Source organism: Fundulus heteroclitus, chromosome 1 (assembly GCF_011125445.2).
Source record: "Fundulus heteroclitus isolate FHET01 chromosome 1, MU-UCD_Fhet_4.1, whole genome shotgun sequence".
NCBI classification, from domain to species: domain Eukaryota; kingdom Metazoa; phylum Chordata; class Actinopteri; order Cyprinodontiformes; family Fundulidae; genus Fundulus; species Fundulus heteroclitus.
The window spans coordinates 23,790,579-23,813,726 of NC_046361.1; the positions used below are offsets into that span (position 1 = coordinate 23,790,579).

The 23,148-nt window shown below is 40.9% G+C and overlaps 1 protein-coding gene across 1 annotated transcript; it reads left to right on the top strand.

Moving 5' to 3' along the window:
* The first annotated feature begins 1,598 nt into the window (after nt 1-1,598).
* bgnb (biglycan b) lies at nt 1,599-23,007 on the top strand. Its single transcript, XM_036138398.1, has 8 exons — nt 1,599-1,841; nt 7,641-7,910; nt 13,261-13,373; nt 13,942-14,155; nt 14,295-14,405; nt 14,899-14,992; nt 21,496-21,634; nt 21,720-23,007. The coding sequence occupies exons 2-8, from the start codon at nt 7,658-7,660 to the stop codon at nt 21,915-21,917; spliced, it is 1,122 nt and encodes a 373-aa protein (XP_035994291.1). The 5' UTR covers nt 1,599-1,841; nt 7,641-7,657; the 3' UTR covers nt 21,918-23,007.
* Nucleotides 23,008-23,148: the final 141 nt, after the last annotated feature.

The window sequence follows — 23,148 nt, forward strand, 5'->3', positions numbered from 1 at the left end:
GGTCGCAAAGGAATATTTGCATGCTGCTGTTGCAGCTTTGTGACATCCTCAGTCTCCTTCACCTTCAGAGCATATAACCCCCGTTTTAAAGTCCTTACACTGAAACTTAATTAGATTAAGTTTCAGTGGAGATCGTCTTACAATTGGTGGATTGCCGGTTCGATTCCTCTCCTCTGACTGTCTCTGTCGTTGTGTCCTTGGGCAAGACACTTCACCCGCATTGCCTGCTGGGGGTGGTCAGAGGGCCCGGTGGTGCCGGTGTATGGCAGCCTCGCCTCTGTCAGTCGACGGTGGTGAGCTGTGGCTACTACCATAGCTCACCACCGTCAGGGTGTGAATGCGTGTGTCAATAGGTGAATGACTGAACTGTAGTGTGAAGCGCTTTGGAGGTCGTCAAGACTAGTTAAAAGCGCTATACAAGTACAAGCCATTTACCATTTAAGTTTGTAGTCCAACCTATCTTGACCTACTGCTACTATTCCAATGCTATGTATTCTGTGTGTTTTGTTCATGTTCAGCACTTTAAATTGTCTTGTTACTGAAATATGCTATACAAATAAAGTTTCCTTACAGAACACAAGTGGGATTTTGGTCTGATCCAGGACGGCAATGAGTGTGCATACAGACAAAAGGTGGATCTGCTATTCTAATGGTGCACCCAAAATGACCCGGCGCTAAGCTGCGTAGGTTTCAGACTTTTACTTTCAGGTCGGCGTTACAGAGCACTGATGGCTAAACCGAGCCAGCTTCTATCCCCAGGCAGTGACTGATGAACACTTTACAGTCAGTGTAGCCAGCTATTCTGCGGTGAAAAAACAACAAACAAAAAACTCTCCTGTCATACTGCTCCTGATCTTACATGTTTTGCCTGAATAATGTGTTTTCTGTTATAGATTGTAGTTGCTTGCTGTTACCTGTTTTTTTTTTTACACAATGCGAGCATTGGAATCTAAAGGTTAACTCCTTGTTTTTACCCACACACTTGACGAATAAAGTTGATTCTGAATTTTTTAGTTTTGTACTGTTGAAAGTGGTTTTCGTTCTAGTCTCGTATGTCTAGATTTGGTTTCATCTTACCAAATCACAGGTTTGGAGCCCCCCTGGCTTGTAAGAAACATTAAAAGTAATCTCCCCAACTTAACCTCTGGCCCGTCTAATCGGTTCCCTGGCCTTCACAGTGGTGTTTGTTCTCTAACAAACCTCTGATGCCTTCACAGAACAACTGGATTTACTGGGGTCGAATTACACACTGCATTAAATGGGTAGTTTCTGAAGGCAAGCGGTTGCACTTGGTTTTATTTAGGGGTGATAGAGTAAGGGGACTATTTGATCATTTGTAAAAGACACATTTTCAGATTTTTTTAAAATTATTTATAGCCACCTAAAATAGTGATTGTGAGGTGTTTTTTTTTATTCACCCACCTCCAAATAAAGAATTTACAAACAACTACTTTTGACTTCATAGCTATTCTAGATCCATCTAATTACTCATTTTGCTTGATGGTTTTCTCAAGTGCACCTCCTGCTCTTCCCTCCACCCAAAAAGGGAGAAAGGAGGCTGGCTTGTTAACTTTATGGGCTCGACTCTCCAGACACGCAGTCATTCCCCGGACTGCGCCACACAGACGCGGTGGTCTGACACGTTTCTCAGAGGAGCGCAGAGCTGGAGAGGAGCTGCGGCTGGATGTGAGAGGGAGACACCGCCATTATCCCTAAATGTGATGAAAATATAGCAGCTTGCCTTGATATCTTCTGAGGGAGAGAAAAAGCACAGGAAGGGAGGGAAAAAAACTCCTTAATCCCGGTTTTTCGGGGTTGATATCTTATTTCTTCAAAAAAAAGGTAGGGAGTTTGGTTACTTTATATGCTTTCGAAAGTAGTTTGATGTTATTTAGACTGGACAATTAATTATAGCTAGTTTGTCATTCTTTTCACAGTTACACATTCAGCCCTTTTAATTTCAATATTTCTTTATTTTGAATGCATGCTATGCCATTTGTATTAAAGTGAATAATCAACTGTATTAACTCAAATATAGGCCCATGTACCTGTAATGATTCGGGAACTCTTTTTGGAAAAGTAAAGTGAAGAAATGAAAAGAAGAAAATGATTGTACTTATATTCCACTCAACCTGTTACATGTTTTGTACAACCCAAGTGCACACTTCTCTACATGCACACTAGATGGCACAAATAATCTCCTCACTTAAACGATGTGACAATTAAGAAGTATTTCCAGTTCCCTAAATCAATACTTTCTTGCATCTTAATAATCCATGGATGCAGTCACAGTCGGGGGACTTGTAGAAAATAATATGCTGATTATTCTACCAGATAGTCCTGCACTCATAGTTAGATGTAATTTTGTGGTCTCATGTTTCAGTAGCTCAAATACAAAGTAGAAAAAAAACAATGCATGGATGAGTATTTTTGTCTGTTTGTGGGCTGTGACTTCTTATTTGTCAAAAACCGTTTACATGAAACTGAATCCTTAGACTGTATATAAGTCCAAGCAGCACCATGTCAGACTGCCTGAAGAGTGGTCAGACAGTGGAAATTGATGGTGTGATGTGTTTGTTTCCTGACCTTCCTCCCTGCCTGCCTATTAGCCAGTCTGTGGGTCAACCACAGTACACCTGCCAGCCTGTTAGGTCTTTGACTCTTGTCTTCCTCTGATTTTTTTTTTTTACTATATTCTTGCTATTTTCTGCTCCACGTTTCTTCTATAAAGGCTGAGCCTTTAAATCGTTGATGCGTTTCAATCTGCAGCCAAATCAGTGGCTCCATTTTAAGTTTTATTTCAGAGAGCAGCTTTTCTTTAAAATCCTCATTTGAGACAATCCAAATCTGCTGTCTCTCTGCTGCAGAGAGATTCGGTCCTCCTTTCTGCGTTGCTCTTTTCTGCTCTTAACTTTACTTGAGTCTCATCTCTGCTGCCCCGAACAGCTTGCCACCACATCGAAGCATGGCGGCATGAGAGAAGCTGCCAAACAGATCCTTTTTTTAGGCACAGAAGTCACCAAATTACAGCTGCTGGTGCATTTAACTCCACCCGAGTGTGCTTACCGGACCCGCCTAGGAGTAACTGCCTTCATGTCAAAGGAGGACAGGAATTAGGGATTTCTTGTATGTTTGTTCATGTGCCCCTCGGAGGAAGACTTGGCACAACGGAGTAAAGGAAGTTAAATAACCAGATTGTTTTAGAAGATTATTTGCGAACCACATCTTTTTGTGTTTATCACTTAAAGTAGTTGGCTTCCCACATGCAAAACGCTGGTGTCATTTTGTGATCATAAGGTCAGAGTTTATTGCAGCTCGGATGGAGTTCAGAACAACAAAACTACGTCCTTGCATCGCTACACCAAGCAGTGTGTGTAATATTTCACGCTCAGTCCGCACTGATCAGTTTAAGCAACCATGGGATTTTAACTGGCGCTCAGTGTTGACGTGGCAGCTGCCAATACAGCAGCTATGGGGTGCCAGCTGGCACTTGGTAAGCCCCCCTGGCTTACCTTAAGTTTGCAAACGCAGCTGCCAGCAATGTCTGAAAAAACAGCATTTAGAGAAAATGAAGCAGCGCTGCATGTTTTGATCAGTATTGTCAGATCCGGAGGATTTTGGCTCGTCCGCCTTTGAGGGTTTCTGGCAGTGCCAATGAGTGGTTAAGACTTGCGCGGACCACAGAGACAGCATTCTGATAGAACCTGGTGATTTTACAAACATACTTAAACATTTTTACCCTTTCAGAAGTTTTAAAAGAAAGGCAACTGACTAAGAGGACCTTAAGTATACAAAGAGCTGTCATGTGAATGCTGTGAAGTGCTCATGAAATGACTCAAACACAAAGTTTAACTCACACATCTAATATAGCAATCTTTATAAATTTTTCTAAAATGGAGCTTTATAAAATCTATCAAAATATTCTTTCTCAATCTCCCTTTTTGCATATTTCAGCTGCTGTGCCTTGCAGTAAACTGCTCAGATATGTATGTAAATGAATTGCTTTCCAATTTCTCTTGCACCCAGGACCTGGCATTAACTGATACATCCTTGTTTTATGAAATTTCCGTAATTTCTTCAATTGAAGGAAATAATCATTGTTGTATGATCAGCATACAATCTGATAGTTTCAGATTATTTCAAATATTCCAGCCTTTATTTTATATTTTTCCTGTGAAGATAAGACGATAAAATTATCAGGTATGTTCTTAAATGGACCCGATATTTTCCCGATATTTCTTGGAGCGTACCAAATACCTCTTCCTGAAACATTTCCAGAACATACCTGGCATTGAACTTAACCGGTAATTTCAGGAGCATACTGGGTAGTCTACTTTCCTGAAACTTATCAGATGCTTTGTGAAACTTACCAGGGACTTTCCTCAAATTTACTGGTTGTGTTCCTGGAAGATACCAGGTATGGATCTTGCTGTGTAGTGTTTGGTAACTGTTTTTTTTTAAATAATTGGTTAATTTCTCAGAAATTACAGGGGATATTCTTGTAATGTTCCTGAAACTTTCTGGTTATAGTCATTGAACTTACAAGGTACTTTCCTGCAACTTTAACATCACTTTCTCAAGCTTGACAGTCATTTTTTTTTTTACTTTGTTAGAACTTATTGGTTATTTCCCACAGCATAGTGGTCACTTCTCCAGAATTTCCTGTTCTTCTTCTTATTATTTTTTCAGAATCCAGGCTGTATTACGAAGCATTTAATGGGGTACTTTCCCATAAGTTATCATGTGCTTCTGGGAACTTAAAAAGTGCTATGTACTTTTTAGAACTCCGTGGCTGCTTTCCTTGGAAAAAACTATGTTCTTTAGGGAACCGATCCGTATCAGAAGGAGACTTGATTAAACTGTATTAGACTGTATTTTTCTAACTGTATTAGGAAAAAAAAGGAGTTGGTGGCTGGTGAGTTCCAGTGATATACTTTGTGTGCTTGATGGGTTCTGAAAAAGTAACCAGTAAATCCCACTGAAGATCCGGGAAAGAACATTGTAGGTTCTGGGAAAGTAAACGGTACGTTTTATTAAAAAGGGTCTTCTAAGTTCAGGTAAAGTACTTGTAAGTTCCAGAAAGCAAACCCGAAGGTCTGGAAACGTACAGGCAGTATTATGTTGTGTTCGCTTTGTCATGGACCATGTAGAATATAGACTGCTCCATATTAAAGACTGCTCCATATAGACTGCTCCATATAGACTCCTCCATATAGACTGCTCCATATAGACTGCTCCATATAGACTGCTGAAGGAAGGAAAGCTGAAGCCGCAACAATTAAGATCTCTGTCTTTGCTTTGCTTTTATCAGTCCCGGATGTTTGACAGCTTGCAGCTTAACTAAAGAGAGAGATGAGGAATTCATACGCACTAAAGCCAGATAAAAATGGTTATTAGGGCAGCTTGATTGTGGGATGTAGCTTAGTCTTCTCGTCATTGTGTTCATAGCAGCCCTTACACGTCAGAAGTACTAATGAGAGACCGCACTGGTTCACGTCTGCTTGTTTCCTTCGATCACGCCCAGGGCTTCTGCAACTCTTTGTCTACTACTGCAGCTCTGTGACAAATAGACAGAGACCGCTCCACACACTGGAGTGCTAGTATCACATTTCTAGATTTAGAGTGCATAGTTGCAGTCGGAGTGCAAAGAATAAACTGCTAAAATTGTCAGTATATAAACAAGTCTGGTGGAGCACAACCTAGCTCTTTTGTGAGTCTTTGTATGTTGGATGTCATTATGCGACGTTGCCTCTATATGCTCTCCCTGCGTCCTTTTCGCTGCATTCTTCTGGTTAAGCCAAGGCCAGTGGTGTTTTCTTTCTTTTCTGCAAAATGGTATAATTTGGCAGCTATTTTTATTACAAAGAGCGGCCTGCAGTGGGCCATTTATTTGGGCTTCCCGGCCAGGTTCACATCATGCACGGGCTCTTTGTTTTACAGCCTTGCATGCTCCCAAAAATTAGCACCTATTTCTTCGAGCAGAGCAGAACTCCCTTTAGTTGCGGAGGATTGCATTGCGACTGCTTTAAGCTACAATCATCAGAGGCACTGAAAGTAGATAAACGTCTTTGGAAAAGCTATTTGGGAAAGTTATTTGGGAAAGTTAGGGAAAAATGTGCCAACAATAGGATACTAAACATTTTTAATGTATTCATAGTGAATTGAGGAAAAAATAAACCAATGCAAAAATAAAACAAGGCCACATTTAAACATCTGGAAGTAAATGACAGCTATTTTTTTCTTGCATCATTCCTCTTTGTCATCCATCCTTCTTGCATTTTTGTTCCTGACTATAAGAAAATGATTTTCCTCTCCTGTAGCTTGACTCATAAAATCATGTTATATCCCAGCATGATTCCTAAACATCACCAAAATACTGTTAGTGTGCAAGCAATGACCAATAAGACTTTTCAAGCCACACACAGTAGGAATACCACACAAGAGATCAGAGGAGGAATTGTTATGACAAGATTACAGGCTTTTAGGTCATCCTTGTCTCTCGTGTGCGAGCAGGTTTTACTTCATTGGATTAGCCCCAAAGGGTCGCACTTCCTGCTGTCCGAATGAGCTGGCCTGGTAATAACTGGTTTCACCATGAGCTACGTTTTTGTTTTAATATGGAGCTTGACTGCACTCGTGGGTTTGTTTTGCAGGGAAGGACGAAGGAAGCAAACAAACACAGACACAAACATGTTGAAAAATCCCGGTGACCTCGATTAGGGTGCAGCGAGTCTACGTGTGCACCCAGCTCTGACATCATGGAGACCGTGTCTCACAGCATCCATACACTTCCTCACAAGTGAATGGCCGGCTTTGTTGCAGGCCTGGTTTTCGAGGAAGGAGCCTTTCCATCATTCTAGGAGATGTGTTCTGTGCTATCTGATTGGATGGCATTAAAGGGCAGGGCACAGACAGTGCAAATTTGGTGTGGTCCAGGAGACGTTTTCCTTCGCTGGGCCGTTTTCTGGCAAGTGCGACGGGGGAATGAGTGCGTTTCTCCTTTTTCGCCTCCAGCTTGAGTCTGCCTGTGAGGTGTGGCATAAACAGTAGGGGCCTTGTAATTAGGGATAAGTAGACCATTTCATAATATCCTTTGACCACTTCATTGACTCCACGTCAGTGGCCGGATTTCCCTGTTAGGAGGGTCAAACGGTTTGAAATGAGGCACTGTCTGTGTGTTACATCAAATGTAACACCTGCATATTTCCATTACCTTCACAGCCCTCTGCACCCAAAGAAGGAGTTCTTTTCATGGAGTCCGGAAAAAATCATTTGGGCCTTTTTAGCTTAAACCTTTTTCCAAAATATGCACCTTGATAGAAAATACAATTACTTCAGCATTCTTAAATTGTCTTTTTGACCCTCACTTCCTTGCATCTTTTTGGAGTCATTTTTGAATCACCCCCCCCCCCCCCGCCTCCCCAAATTTTTCAAAGCATGAACATCTTCACTCTTATGAGAATGTGTATTAAAACACACTTTTGGAAGTTATAAACATGCACAAAAGCCTGTAAAGTGCCAATAAAGTTACTGAACAGTATATTATATGTGTAGGATGCAGTACAAGGTTTTGGGAATAAAATACATCCTGTGTGCCTACATTCACTCACCCTCCTCTCCCCTTTCTGTATGTCTCTTCTAGGTGTTTTCATGTACGATGTTGCCACATTGCTCCCTTCTGTTACTGCTGTGTGCAGCCCAGCTGCTCTCTAGCTCCTCCGCTTTGCCCTTCGAACAGAGGGGCTTCTGGGATTTTGCCCTGGACAGTCTGGAGAACGGCGGGATGATGGCGATGATGATGAGGGATCAGGAAGAAGGTTCGGCCGTAGAAGAGATCCCCATGCCCGACGGTCCCACGTGTCCCTTCGGCTGCCACTGCCAGTACCGGGTCGTCCAGTGCTCGGACCTTGGTTAGTAAGACCGCATGTGAAGACACCAGTCAGACAAAACAGGTTGAGGAACACTTTGTCACAATGCAGAGCTTTAATGTGTTAAAGCTCAGACAAAAGAATTACTGATTTGAATGACTGAGGAGGACACGATAATCTAGTTTTACGACCCCAGAAAATGGGTCAAAAGGAGTGGATTCCTCCCTCGGGGTAATTTTGGTGTGTTTTTGCAAGAAAAGACATCTGGGATTATGTGTTCCAGTTTTTGTATATAGACGCTAAGTGGGAGATGGCGATAGAAGGAAAGAAATACAAAGTAGATGGATCAACAAGATAAGGGGGGGAAATCTGGTGGATCCAAATGTATTATTTTTGCACTAAAGACAGGATATTTGTGCATCTGCTTACTGACTTTGGGGTAGTTTTTAAAGATTGTTTTGTTTGTCGGACCACATACTAACTGTTTGGTTCAAACCCAGGATGGAGGAAAGAGTGGTTCAGATCAGAGGGATTTAAAGATGGAGGGCAGGATGTAAAACGATGACGAGTTTTTATTCGTAGCAGGAAAAGGCTTTCCAGATCAAAATGAGGGATCATGCATCGTTGTGTTTTCCATTACAGTAACACAGTTTGATCAAACGTTATAAAATCTTTGCATACACATACTCTTTCATGCAAATAAGCTATATTTAATTACATCAAAAAGATTCATTATGGGTGTACAGTCAGCACTTTGAGGTTCTATTTATAATTAAGCATCCTGCGGATATTAAAAGTGCAAACCGTTCTGCCTTTGTGGAAGCAGCTATTCTTCCAGTCCTCCCTGTAAATATGAATTGTCTCCAAAATTCTTTCCATTAAGCCCCAATGAAAAGTCTGTCTTTAGGCACGATGGTTTTGTTGAATCATCACTTTCAAAGAGCTGTATATTTACTGTCCTCAGGCTTTTCTGCAGTGGGTAAATGTGGAAGTGTATAATTTCCGAGATGTCAAGTGCTTATTTAGAACAGATGTATTTTGGTGGTGGCGTCTGTCTCCTCTCAGCCTGCATCCCAACATGATGTTGAGAATTTGTGTCGGTGGGGGTTTAGTGGGTGAGAGTGTTGTCAGTTTGTGTTTAAGCTTTGGGATTTGTGGCTGATATGGGTGAAGAGTTGCGGTTTGGGGTTTTGAGATTTAAAAGATTCACTTGATTGGCGTCTTGCTGAAACTGTTTTTTTTTTTTTTTTTTATGATGCAGGCATACATATTGACTTTTTAGGGTTACTTGAAGAAAGCTGTCCCAGTACCCTGGATGCTAATATCCTACAGGCAAAACAGTTGCATAACAGTTCATGCAGGCGAACGATTTGTTTTTACATTGATAGAAGTCAATCATTCAACATACTATCAGCAAACAAGTATAACAGGAGACAATACATGAAAAAGTTGCTGAAGAAATGGCCTTTCAAATAACGATACGTCAAAGAGAACCAACAGCATCCTAAGAGTGACCCAATATTAACCAAAATCACACAGTCACACCCCTGGCAGATTTAGGTTTTAAAAGTGGGCCACCTAGTAGTCATCGTCACCAAACATAAATGTTAAAAAAAAAAGAAAAAAGAAAAAAACCCAGCTAAAACGTGCAAAAAGCTGGTCATCAATAGCAAGAAGGATTTGATTGCTGTAATGCTAATATATTTTTGGGAAGGGTAGAAATACTTTTTGACATATGTTTTTTGGAATGTATATTTATATTCCTTTTACATTGTCTTATTATCTTTTGAGAGATGTCTATCACTTTTCTTATTGGAATAAAAACTTTTTTTGAATAAATTTTTTAAAAAAATCAATATCTGCCAGGAGTATGACTGAAATTGAGCGTAACTGTGGATTGATAATTGGTATTTAACCAACTTTCTTAATATTCTAACCCATGAAAGAAGAGGACTTTATTTTGGAGTGTTGAAAAAAAAAATATAATCACTTTAGTCAATCATCAATTAAGATAAATATAGCATCAATAATAATAAAAGAAACTTGAATCTGTTCTTGAAATAAAATGCTTTAGGACATTTTAATCCTTTTATTCTGAATAATGTTGTTATTTTAAAAGTCTAAATTGATCACTGTTCATGACTGGTTTGGTTCAATTGGTAATGTGGAACCACCTTTTGTCTAACCCTATGACTGACTAACAATTTTATTTTGAAAGGCCATATAAGGTTTATTGTTAAAGTCTGAATTATTATCCTGTGTCAGCTCCTTTAAACCAAGTTGGTATATAAATCCTGCCCTCATAATAATCTAACATATACAAGAGTCAGACTTTTATGTTGATGAGTATATATTATCTTTTATTTGAAAGCCCGAATTGATCCCTTATTGACCGCTGATGTAAGCTCGTGATGAATCTGAATCCGATTTCAAATAAAAGTTCATTTTTATTGGAAATAATACTAAGCATCTCTTTTTTTGTGACTACATTGCAGGATTTGTTGTAGATCTGGACTCATTCTTTCCAGACCTAATACTCAGAAAGTTTTTTTTTTTTTTTTTAACTACACATTCATATAATTCTCCAGTGGCAAAAGCTGAATAATACCCTGGATAAAGCCACTGCAGCAGGTCTCTCAGTTTTGCATGGGTGTGGTAATTGCCAGAGGAAGCTGCTGAGGGTTTGATCCTGTGTGGTGTCATTGAGGGTGTGGCACAGCACAGCCTAAGCCATATATCTAAAGTTAACTGTAGCTGGAAAGCTTTGGGCATAGTCTTGTGGGTCAGATGTGGTTGGTGGCAGACTGAGTCTCATGGGGATAGCTGGCGCTCTCTTAACAGTTGGTCTAGTTGCATCATGGCCTGGTCCAGATGAGGTTTTAACTGGGTTGAGATTTGCTTACACATCTTCTGACCACATCTGATACACACGTCCACGTGGCTCTGTGAAGTGGTGTTCCTAATGATCACTGGTTGTGCTGTGCAATGAGTCATCTGGAATAATACAGTTGTATTAGTTATTTTACTCTATTGTTTTTTTTTTAATTGGGTTGTGGTGTAGTTATGAGCAGTCAGAATCATGTGGAAGACAGCAGTCAGAGTAGTATCAGTTTTAGAGAATCTGGAAGAAATTATCATTAGGAGTAAGGCAAACTAAAGACAGGGGCCATTTATGATATAATTGTAGCCTACTAAAAATTTTAATCTCACAACATTACTGGGAGTTAATTTTCTCTTTTGTATGAGACAACGTCTTATTTCGCAACAGCTGTCTCAGTCAACGGCTCTGGCGTTGTGTTGTATAACTGGGGGCAACGTAGTGCAACGGATCGCCTACAACTCTAACAAGCCTAATCCTACAACAACAATTAAAAGCCTCAGGATATTAAAGAAATTGATGAGGCATAACAATATTAACATACTATTAGCTCATCCTGCTGCAGGTTTACATTTGGCTGGTTTTAGATGGCATTAACATGCTTCTGAATGAACCCAGCTTTAAAGGAGCACTGAGCAAGTTTAAAGGTTGCGTGCTCTCGTTCCCCTGGCTACTTTGTTGAGTCTCCACCGACATTGACACAATAGTGAGAGAACATGGGCTAACTTCAATATTTATATCTTTCTTACCTCAGAAGACAATACACCTCTAAACAAAAGACCTGTGCAGTCACAGCGGCAGAGGCTTTTCTTCTTCTCCCATGCAAGGGCACCACACAGGTGTCATTTCAACTTGTTACCAGTGGGGGCAGACATCTGCAAAATTTTGAAACTTGCACTATGCTCCTTTAAGTAGCGCTTAGCTTGAATCATTTATATTCGCTACCAGATTAATTCTGTTGAACAGGCTTAATATGCCTTGGGCAGGTGTACTATACAATAGCATAGTCCCACATCAATACTATTGAAATTCACGATTTGTGCCAACATGCGTGGCGTTTGCTTTCTACCAAAGCATAGATGAAGGTACGGTTTACACCATTCAAAAATAGTAGGTGTAACTTATAGATGAGATACCAACAGCTCATTAGTACTTCTCTCAAACCCATTTCCAAAAGGCCCTTTGGCAGCCAAATTGTAGCAAACTTTTATCTATAACTAACTGAACAATATGCCATCAATCAATCCAATTCAATTAGGATGATTAAATAGTGCCAATTAAAAGAAAAGATAATCTGAAGGCACCTTCATTTTGATTCAATCAAATCGTATATTTATATTATATTTAAAGTCACAATTTATTATTTATACATTCTAGAACCTTAATGTATCTCATGATCCTCAAAATGTATTCTTTTATTTTTTTGCTACAAATGAATAGCTCATCAGCGAAAGACCCTAAAGCGAAAGACCCAAAGCAAAACATGGAAGCGCTGGGCCTGGGTTACTTTCTATGGGAAAAGTAATCAAAGAGAGAACATTTAAGAAATGGCTAAGCAGCAGGTAATGGGATACTTCTAAGCAAAGACTTACTCTGCCGAATATATCTTCTATGGAAAGAAAAAGAAATGTAACTAATGCATAAATGTAGAGTGGCGAGAGTAAAGTGGTCTATGAATCTACCAGCCTTTATATAAACTTTTTAACACCAGGTAAAGCATGAAGAACAATTTCTTATTTAAAATGTTAGCCTAAAAGTGCTAAAACACTTAATTACACTTAAGCGTATAACAACATAACTATAGCGATAGCTCAGGAAAAATAAAAAAAAAACAGTAAGATTTTAGGCCCAGACTTTGAAGGAAATAGAGTGTCTGCTTCATGAAGAAATTCCTGGAGCTGGTTCCACCAAAAGGATCTATCCATCATGTAGGGAATGCAACCCCTTATCTGTTTACTTAGAAAGCCTTTTTTACCAAAAGAGGATAAAATCAAGGCACTTGTTCCAATTGTCAAAATGCATCACGGCTTTCACATTAACACTGACAACTTGTATATCTTTTTATGTGTCCGTTTCACACCCATCTCTTCTTTTTTTTAACGTGTGACTTCGCTTATGGTATTTGGGTCGCATCCTTTATGACTTCTGTCAAATGAAAACCAGATGGAAAACATCTGGTTCCCCCATCTGGCGTTAGGGGAATTCGTGTTTCAGTACGGGTGTGTTAGTGCGTCTGTCCCCTGTTGCTACTGTCGCACCGCATTGTTCTCCACGTGTGACCTCCAAGTTTGCGTCAGCGTCCACCTCTTTATTAAAATAGCACCAAAGTAGTCATTTGAGATCATGCGGGGGTGTGATCGGTGCGGCTATTTATTTTCAGAAGTCTTTGTCTGGATGAGACAAAGTTGTCCCTTTGAAAACAAACTGGTTTTTGGGGTGTTGGTTGACGGTCACCCAGGGAGGCATTTAGTGGAGGATGACTCGCTTCTGTGTTTTTCTTGGTCTTGTCTTCAGGTTTGACGGAGGTGCCAAGGAATATTCCGCCAGACACCAAGCTCCTGGACTTGCAGAACAACCGTATCACTGAGCTAAAAGAAAATGACTTCAAAGGTCTCACTAACTTATATGTAAGAGACACACACACACACACACACACACACATGCGCGCGGTCGGGATCCATTCGTATTGCCCCATTATGCAGCTGCAACTTGTATTGGCGTCAGTGCTGTGAAACTTCTGCGTGAGCCTCATCTCTTTTGGGATGTGGTAATTTATTTCCCCTCTATTTCTCCCTCCACTGTGGCTCACAGAGGACTTTAACCGTAGTAAAATTTGAGCTCAAAACCGAGCGAGAGTATGGAGGATTTCCCAGGAAAAGGGCTTTACTCAAGACTGACCCTCATTCAAGAACACCGACCAAGAGAAATATTAAGTCTGGCAGTTTAGGAACCTCCTGACACGATGTTATACAAAAACCTCACTATCAATGTGCATTTATTTTAGCCTTTACCTGATTATATCTAGCACAAGTCACTGTGGTAGAAGCAGAGGGTGCATAAAAAGCTTTTGTGCATTCTGCATACAACTTCGTGTTTGTCCACTTTCATTTTTTTTAATCATGATTCTAATGATGGTTTAATGCATATGGATTAAATAGCCTTTGACTTTGCGTTTTCATTGGTTGTTATTTTTAGGCACTCTCTGTGAGGAATAACAAGATTTCCAAAGTACACCCAAAAGCTTTTGCCCCTTTGAAGCACATGCAGAAGCTCTATTTTTCAAAGAATCTGTTGACCACCATCCCCCAAAACCTGCCTGCCTCTCTGGTTGAGCTGAGGATCCATGAGAACCGCATCAAGAAGGTGGCAGCTGGAGCCTTCTCACGACTGGGCAACATGCACTGCATAGGTTAGACATGCCAATGACTTCAACAATCCTGGCTACACTCTGTGGTATTCACCCCTGCACGTGTAGCACCACAACAGATTGGGAAAATTAAAGGGAGTGTATTTATTTTAATGTCTCAAATATTGACTTTATCTTACAGAAATGGGAGCAAACCCCATCCAGAACAGTGGTTTTGAGCCTGGAGCCTTTAAAGGACTGAAATTGAATTATCTGCGTATATCTGAGGCCAAGCTAACTGGAGTGCCTAAAGGTAGGAACTCACATATTTAATAAAAGTCTGAGAAAGTTAGAGTCAACAATTCATGGGTTATTGAAAGGTTTGGCTGAAATCATAGCAAAAACCCAATCTTAAATCAGATATTTTTTTTGTATGTATTAAATATTAACATTTCAGGGAGTTTGACCTTGTAAGACTACTAAAATCTGGCCCCAAACCAGCCAATCCCACTGCTTTTCCTACTTAAATGTGCTCAACTCGGGTGTAACATCATTCCTAAATCCACGACTCATCATCTAAACACAGCTTTACATGTTTTTTGACTGTGTGACACGGTTTTGTCCTCAGAGTACAAAGAAAAGATTGACCAATTTTTCACACACTGTCATATTAATGAATTAACCCAACAAATACAACTCTAGTGAGCATATCACCAGCATGGCTGGCAAATGTTCAAACCGTACAAAGCAATTGATTGTATTTCAACTTGAAGTTGAGGCTCAGACATTTGGTTTTTGGCTTTCAGATCTTCCAGACAGCCTTAATGAGCTTCATCTGGACCACAATCAGATCCAGGCTGTGGAACTGGAGGACCTGAGCCGCTATAAAAACCTTATCAGGTATTCTTCACACCAATACACCATACTGTTGCTACTTAACAGCTTTAAATCTACACCTGCAAACCAGTATCCAGTCCCAAAGGCATTTTTTGACGAGTAAACAGGGTTTCCTGAGGTCTTAATGAAATCACGAAGACACGGTTTGGTTAAAGCTAAAATAGAAGAGTTCTCTCTTATAGTGTGACTCTCAGGGAGGCACAAAGATAAACTTGACTATACTTCCACTCTCTTTCTTGAGATCCATGTGATTTGAGATGGTTAACCTGAACATGTTAAGAGAGCCGACAGTATGCAACTTGATAATTCACATACAGCACAGACACAAAACTGCGAGCTTATTAAAATAACACTGAGCTCAGACCTCAGTTGTTTTTTTCCTTCATTTTTATGATAGATGAAAACTAGATAACGCATAATGTTGAAGTGGACGGGAAATTATACATGAAAAACAAAAAGGTTTACAAATACAAATCTGAAAAGTGTGGCATGTATTTGCACTCATTCCCCTAACCTCTGACACCCCCAAATAATATCCAATGTAACCAATTGCCTTCAAAATTAAATTCATTAGTAAGCAGAATCCACCTGTGTTCAATTTGGTCATTTTATAATAAAGCTGCTTTGTGAAGGCTTCAGAGGGGTTATTTTAGAGTACAACAAACAGCATCATGGTGTCAAGCAGTCAAGTAAGGAATAAAGTTGTAAAGTGGTTCAAAGCAGGTCTAGCTTATAAAACAATAACACAAGCTTTAACTTCTGAACAGAGCTCTGTTCAATAGGGGTGCAATGGTACACAAAAATCACAGTTTGGTACGTTTTTGGTGTGATCCAATCAAGAAAAACAATAATGCATTCATTTGTTTTACTATATTTAACAATAAATCTGTAACAGTAACATTTTTTCAATTTCATGACAGTTTTATGAGTCTCTCCAGTTTATGTCTGTGTCTTTAATTTGAAGGACATCAGTTCAAATACTGGTTGTGTCAGGGAGGGTATTTGGTGTACAAACTCTGTAGTCGTGCAAATTGTAATAACAACCCCTCAATGATGGAGCTGCCAAAAGGACACAAAATTTGGCCATATGGCAAGAAAAACCTCTCCTGGACGATGGATTTATCTTGACAAAGTACCTGTCTCTGGTCACATGTCTGCTGCTATAGGTACCCATGTCATTTGGGGATGCTTGAATGCAACAGGCTTCTGTATTTGCATATATTTTTTCTTTCTACCTGTAATGTTTACATTCGGCTGGACGTTATTTCAGGTGAGTAATTAAGCACGGGCGAGAGTGACCGACGTACTTTATTACTGTAAAGAAATGTGGACATAAAGCTTTGGTTTGGTCCCCACAGCTCAGGAGGGAGAATATATTGACAGGATAACTATTAGTTATGTGTATAATAACATTTTAATGAATAATTTGCTCAGTAAAAAACACTTGATTTTATTAATGCAATTATTTCTCCAGGGAGCTAGAGGTCGTTGTAGCGACCGGTGATTAGCTTGATGTAAAGTTACACAAAACACCATTTAATCTCCCCTATTAAAGATGTACTAATGCTTGTAGCCAGTTTTGGCTGATTAGGTGGTTTTCTGCCCAACTGGGTGGTTTTCATTTTTATTTTGAGTATAATTTGCTTTGGGTGGGTGGACATAACTTGGGCAGATTTGGTGTCAGTTTGGTGGTTTTTGAGTTAATTTATTAATGTCATCATTAATCATTGGTTCATAGCAGTTATTGGGGAAATTTAATTTAAAAATCTACTGGTCACAAATCACAATGGTATTATAGTTCAGAGGAGTAAATTCAGTGTTCAGATGTTTAGCGTTCAGATGTTCAGCCAACAAGGGATTTTGCAATAAAGGCAAGAAATCATATCGACCATAGTAAATATTTTTTTTTAAATGTGTGGAATTGATATTTGCATATTTATGTGTGCACATTGATCACAGTTTCTGTCTTTGTAATGTTAAAGGAATGTTATTTTCAGTTCCATAGGGGAGGGCGTCTGCAGCTTCTCACATTTCAGAAATAGCCTGATTTTTTTCCATCCATCCATCCATCCATCCATCCATCCATCCATCCATCCATCCATCCATTTTCTGACCCGCTTAATCCCTCATGGGGTCGCAGGGGGTGCTGGTGCCTATCTAACAATGGCTTATTTAACATCAGTGTGCTTTTCCCCAACAGGCACAGAAAAATGGATCAGAATTGATAGAAAGATGGATGGAGCCAAAGACATGGCAATACTAAAAGCAAACCTGTTAGAGTGTGCAAAGACCTGAGACTGGTGTAGGTAGTGGGAGAAACACACATGCAGTCAAACATAGTCAATTTAATTATTTTAAACAAAAGATATACATGTGTTTGAAAGGTCCAAACCTAATGCCACCCCCCCCCCCAAAAAAAAAAAAAAAAAAAAAACAACAACATGAAAATTAGGGGGAGTGGTGGCCTAGTGGTTAGAGCACAGAGCTTCGGTCCCAGAGGTTCTGAGTTCAACTCCCACAAGCTGCCATTCTGGCTCCCTGAGCAAGACCCTTAACCCCCAATTGCTCCCCAGGCGCCGCACAGTGGCAGCCCACTGCACCCCAAGGGGATGGGTTCAGTGAATTTCTCCATTGTGAGATCAATAAAGTTCAATTATTATAAATTAATAATCACAGATGCTTTCCATCCAGTCTGACAAAGCTTTTTGAAAATAAAAAATGATGTGCAGCTGGTGGATGCTTGCAGCTCTATGTGCAATAAAAGGAGGTTTTACAAGGTGTAGTAGCTTCTTGTTTGCTTTGATATTAACTGCATTATTATAATCCTCATTTTTAAGTAATTTTGCATAAAAGTGTCTGCCAAATACGTTAAAACAAACATACAAACTAAAACATGCATTTACTTTGTGAAAAAAATTGAAATCAAATCCTTCCATTTCACAAGTATGTGTGTGAAAGCACTGTAAATAATTAATTGTAGCAAGTATAAAAAAAATACTATGGTCATGACTAGGACTGCATTGATTAAAATACAAACACAGTTGCTTAACGTTGACCTTCAAAGACGAACACTAATGAAGCTGAGACTAGGGATCACAGTATAATTAAATCCAATCCATGATCTACAGCTTCTTTGACGCTTCTCTCTTTGACCGAAATGCTTCCAGTGTGACGTGACTGGTTTCATTTAGCTAAACAAATCATACAAAACAACTAACAGCGTCTGGCTCTCTTCCTGGTACGGAAGAGAGCCATCTTTATAACTGAGCACTCTGAATTGAGACAGATTTCAGGGCTTTTATTATGGGATTAACTAAACAGCTGTGTTTTATCATGATAGATGACTTGGTAGAGACTTTAGACGCTGGAATATACTGTAAGTCCTCAACCACAATAGACGCATTTGTTAAGTTCTGTTGTATTTTGTATTAATGCTAAATTATTTTAAAGGTCATTTTAAAGTTGATTGTTTTCAAGTCCCAGTTTAAAGGAGCCTAGCTACGTACTACGTCTTTACAAATTTCAATGGCAGTAGCCATACAAAGGTTTTTTTGATCATTAGATTAATAATTATGGCTTATTATATTTTATTTATGTGTTTCTGGCTTTTTGTTTGTAATCAAAGCATTTTTATGTATATTTACCACTACAAGACTACTTGACCGGAAGTACGATATGGCACATGCACACAAAGAGTAAACAAGGAGATGCAATGGAGCCGAGCGAGTCAGCAATGTGAAGCAGAGGTACGAAGAGAAAGAGGTTAAGTAACCCTAACCCTATAGATCTGTTAAGGTTGTGATCAGACCAGAACACAGAATTGAGCTCAGGAGGCTCATGAGAAGAAGGTGATTTCACTAGTAAATAAACAAAGGTTACAGGTAGACAGGGATACATGAACCAGAAACACGGCTCGGATGAAGATGGAGGAACTCACAATTGGTAATTGCTGGGCTGACCGTATATATAGGAAAGGAAAAAGGAGCAGTGGCAGGTGCCGCTAATTACACAGGTGACCGGCGGTGAGGGACGCTTTCAAGCTGAAGAAGGAGTCCTATCGGGCTTTATTGGCCTGTGGGACTCCGGAAGCAGCTGATGTGTACCGGCAGTCCAAGCTGCAGGCGGCTTGGCTGGTCGCTGAGGCAAAAACCCGGGCAAGGGAAGAGTTCGGAGAGGCCATGGAGAAAGACTTACATACGGCTTTGAAGTGATTCTCGTCCACTATCTGGCGTCTCAGGAGGGGGAAGCAGTGCAGTACCAACACTGTTTATAGTGGGGGTGGGGTGCTGCTCACCTCGACTCGGGACGTCGTGCGTCGGTGGGGGGAGTACTTTGAAGAGCTCCTTAATCCCACCAACACGTCTTCCATTGCGGAAGCAGAGCCTGATGACTCTGGGTCAGGTTCTCCCATCTCTGGTGCTGAGGTTGCCGAGGTTGTTAAAAAGCTCCTCGGTGGCAAGGCCCCAGGGGTGAATGAGATTCGCCCTGAGTACTTTAAGCCTCTGGATGTTGTGGGGATGTGTTGGTTAACGCGGCTCTGCAGCATTGCGTGGACATCGGGGGCAGTTCCTCTGGATTGGCAGACTGGGGTGGTGGTCCGCCTATTTAAAAAGGGGGACCGGAGGGTGTGTTCCAACTACAGAGAAATCACACTCTTAAGCCTCCCTGGTAAGGTCTATTCAGGGGTTCTGGAAAGGAGGGTCGGTTGGATAGTTGAATCTCGGGTTCAGGAAGAGCAGTGTGGTTTTAGTCCTGGCCGTGGAACACTGGACCAGCTCTATACCCTCAGCAGGATTCTGGAGGGGGCATGGGAGTTTGCCCAACCAGTCTACATGTGCTTTGTGGATCTGGAGAAGGCATTCGACCGTGTCCCTCGAGGGATCCTGTGGGGGGTACTCCGGGAGTATGGAGTACCGGACCCTTTAATAAGGGCTGTCAGGTCTCTGTATGACCGGTGTCAGAGTCTGGTCCGCGTTGCCGGCAGTAAGTCAGACTCGTTTCCGGTGAGAGTTGGACTCCGCCAAGGTTGCCCTTTGTCACCGATTCTGTTCATAACTTTTATGTACAGAATTTCTAGGCGCAGCCAAGGTGTTGAGGGGATCTGTTTTTGGTAGACTTAGGATTGCGTCTCTGCTATTCGCGGATGATGTGGTCCTTTTGGGTTCATCAGGGCGTGATCTACAGCTCTCACTAGTGCGGTTCACAGCCGAGTGTGAAGCAGCCGGGATGAGAATCAGTGCCTCCAAATCCGAGACCATGGTCTTGAGCCAGAAAAAGGTAGAGTGCCTTTCTCCGGGTTGGGGAGGATGTACTGCCCCTAGTGGAGGAGTTTAAGTATCTTGGGGTCTTGTTCACGGATGAGGGGAAGATGGAGCGGGAGATCGACAGGCGGATTGGTGCGGCATCTGGTGTGAAGCGGCCGCTGTACCGATCCGTTGTGGTGAAGAGAGAGCTGAGCCAAAAGGCAAAGCTCTCGATTTACCTGTCGATCTATGTTCCCACCCTCATCTATGGTCATGAGATTTGGGTCGTGACCGAAAGAACGAGATCCCGGATACAAGTGGCCGAAATGAGTTTTCGAGAGATAGGGTGAGGAGCTCAGTCGTCCGGGGAGGACTCAGAGTAGAGCCGCTGCTCCTCCACGTCGAGAGGAGCCAGTTGAGGTGGCTCGGCCATCTGATTAGGATGCCTCCTGGACGTCTCCCTGGTGAGATGTTCTGGGCACGTCCCACCGGGAGGATACCCAGGGGAAGACCCAGGACACGCTGGAGGGACTATTTTTCTCGGCTGGCTTGGGAACGCCTTGGGATTCCCCTGGAGGAGCTGGCCCAAGTGGCCGGGGAGAGGGACGTCTCGGCCTCCCTACTGAAGTTGCTACCCCTGCGACCCAACCCCGGATAAGCGGAAGACGATGGATGGACTAACAGAAAGCTAAACATATGAAAAAAACGAGGATCTATTCTGAACAACACAAAAGTGTACATAAACAGACTGCAGGATCCCCAGTGAGCTAATATAAGTAATTTCACTGCTGGGAATCCTGACAAGATCGGGTGGAGCTGTCTTTTTAGTGCGAGGCATTGCTGGACGGTCTACTGGCTCTTAGAGACGTTCCGCCAGTTGTCGCCATCTTGCTTTCTGAAGTTCGTCAGTACTGCCAGCAGATGACGCAGCAATGCTGATCGCACCTGTGCAATGTTCTTTTCAGGCTTAAAAAGGATAAATAAACACCATCAGGACAACGCTTGATGTGTATTGTTTTATTCAAAGATAGATTTGGTTTTTGTGTTGTCTTTTAATTGTCAAAATACAAGACTAGGCCCCTTTAAAGAATTTACCTCAGCGGATTAATGTAATCCACATCTATGGCCTCCTGAATGGGTGACATTTTATTGCTTTGATAATCACTTGTAATCATTGGGGAGTTTCAAGATTAGAATTTGTTAAATGAGCAGGATTCTGTTTTCTGAATTTGTACCTTTTTTCCCTCTTCTTGCTTCTTTTAGATTGGGTCTTGGCTTTAACCACATTCGAGACATACAAAATGGCAGCCTGTCATTTCTGCCCATGCTCAGGGAGCTGCATCTGGACAACAACCGGCTCACACGTGTTCCCCAAGGCCTTCCAAACATGAAGTACCTACAGGTTAGCCAGAAGACGTTTTCTTTCTTAGCTGAATTTTTTTTAAATATATACCTATTCCAAACAACTGTCTGGCCCTGTTTTTAAGGTGGTGTACCTCCATTCCAACAACATACATCAGGTGGGTGTAGATGACTTCTGCCCTCGAGGGTTCGGGATGAAGAGGACGTACTATAATGGCATCAGTCTGTTTGACAACCCCGTGAACTACTGGGAAGTTCAGCCGGCAACCTTCCGCTGTGTGAACGACCGGTTTGCCATTCAGTTTGGAAATTACAAAAAATAAAACCAAGGGAGATGCTCGGCAAAACGAAGAATAAGGGGAAGTGTGGAGGAAAAGGGAATAGGAGAAAATAATTTAAATAATGTCTAAAACTTGAGATGCCATGAAAGGAGTTTTTGTCGGAGATTATTGAGTTTATATTGTTGCTTTTGTGATGAAATTGAATAGCAGAGGAGATGGGTATTAAACCCATGGGGTAGAAAGCAAAGTGAAATATACACAACCCCAGAACTTGAAGTAGGAACAGGGCAGAATCTGTGCAAAAATGCATCCGGTTTTGCATTTTTAGATTGCAGTTTATGAAAGGTATTTTCCATCTAAGTCAGTGTAAAGAGGGCTGAAAACTTGTGAAAAATGTCAGCACAATTTTCTTCACAGAAGTTCTTATAGTGACTGAAGCCCTTCTGTCATCTTCTTTGGTAAGGAATATTAGTAAAATATTGGAAAGCAATGCATTTTTGAATGTTTTTTATACATATATAAAAGGTGCTTTATGTCTTCCTCTGTGTGCTGATTAGAAAACAAAAAACAAAAAAACAAACAAAAAAAAACATTCACTTTATTTCCATTTCACTGATTTCACTGATTCATTGTGTTTTGGTCATGAACTCTGCAATTCTGACAAATGAAGTTTGAGAATTGGAGTAATTTTACAGCATCTCCAAACACAAGCAAATAAAAACAACCATAATCAGAGAGTGAATCTTTTTTACTGCACCTTATATAGACTGAAATGTTTTAGATAAAGTTCTAACTGAGTCCATTGTGTGCCTTTTATCACGTATATTCAGGGTGTATCCCACACTCAATAAACACATCCGCTTTGCTTTAAGACAATGAGGGTAGTGTGTACACAAAGCACAACAAACCGCAGTAGTAGTGACAACGCATTGTTTTGCACAGATTTTCTTATATGCTTTGTTTGCTTCGGGGTACAGTATGGGGTGGAGGGGTGAGGGGGAGGGGGGGGATGCGAGGTAGCATGTTTACAATGGTAAACCTTTGTGCAACTACTTTAGCTTTACGCATTATGTCCTGTCTCTTTTCTGTAATCTGACAATTTACTGCTGCATGTGAATAAAGACATCTGTTAGCCTGCTGCATTCACTGAGAAAAACAAAAACAGAACAAAAAAAACAACAACAAACTGGTGGCCTTGGGCTGAATGGTGTGTCTGGAAATAAAAATGGAACACGTCATGAAAAAAAAACTTTGTAAAAAAATAAAATAAATA

Excerpts from the sequence above, each read along its gene's own strand:
- bgnb (XM_036138398.1), top strand. The coding sequence starts at position 7,658 with ATGTTGCCACATTGCTCCCTTCTGTTACTGCTGTGTGCAGCCCAGCTG. Across the intron at positions 14,993-21,495 it reads CGCTATAAAAACCTTATCAG|ATTGGGTCTTGGCTTTAACC; the intron begins GTATTCTTCACA and ends TGCTTCTTTTAG. Across the intron at positions 21,635-21,719 it reads CAAACATGAAGTACCTACAG|GTGGTGTACCTCCATTCCAA; the intron begins GTTAGCCAGAAG and ends CCTGTTTTTAAG.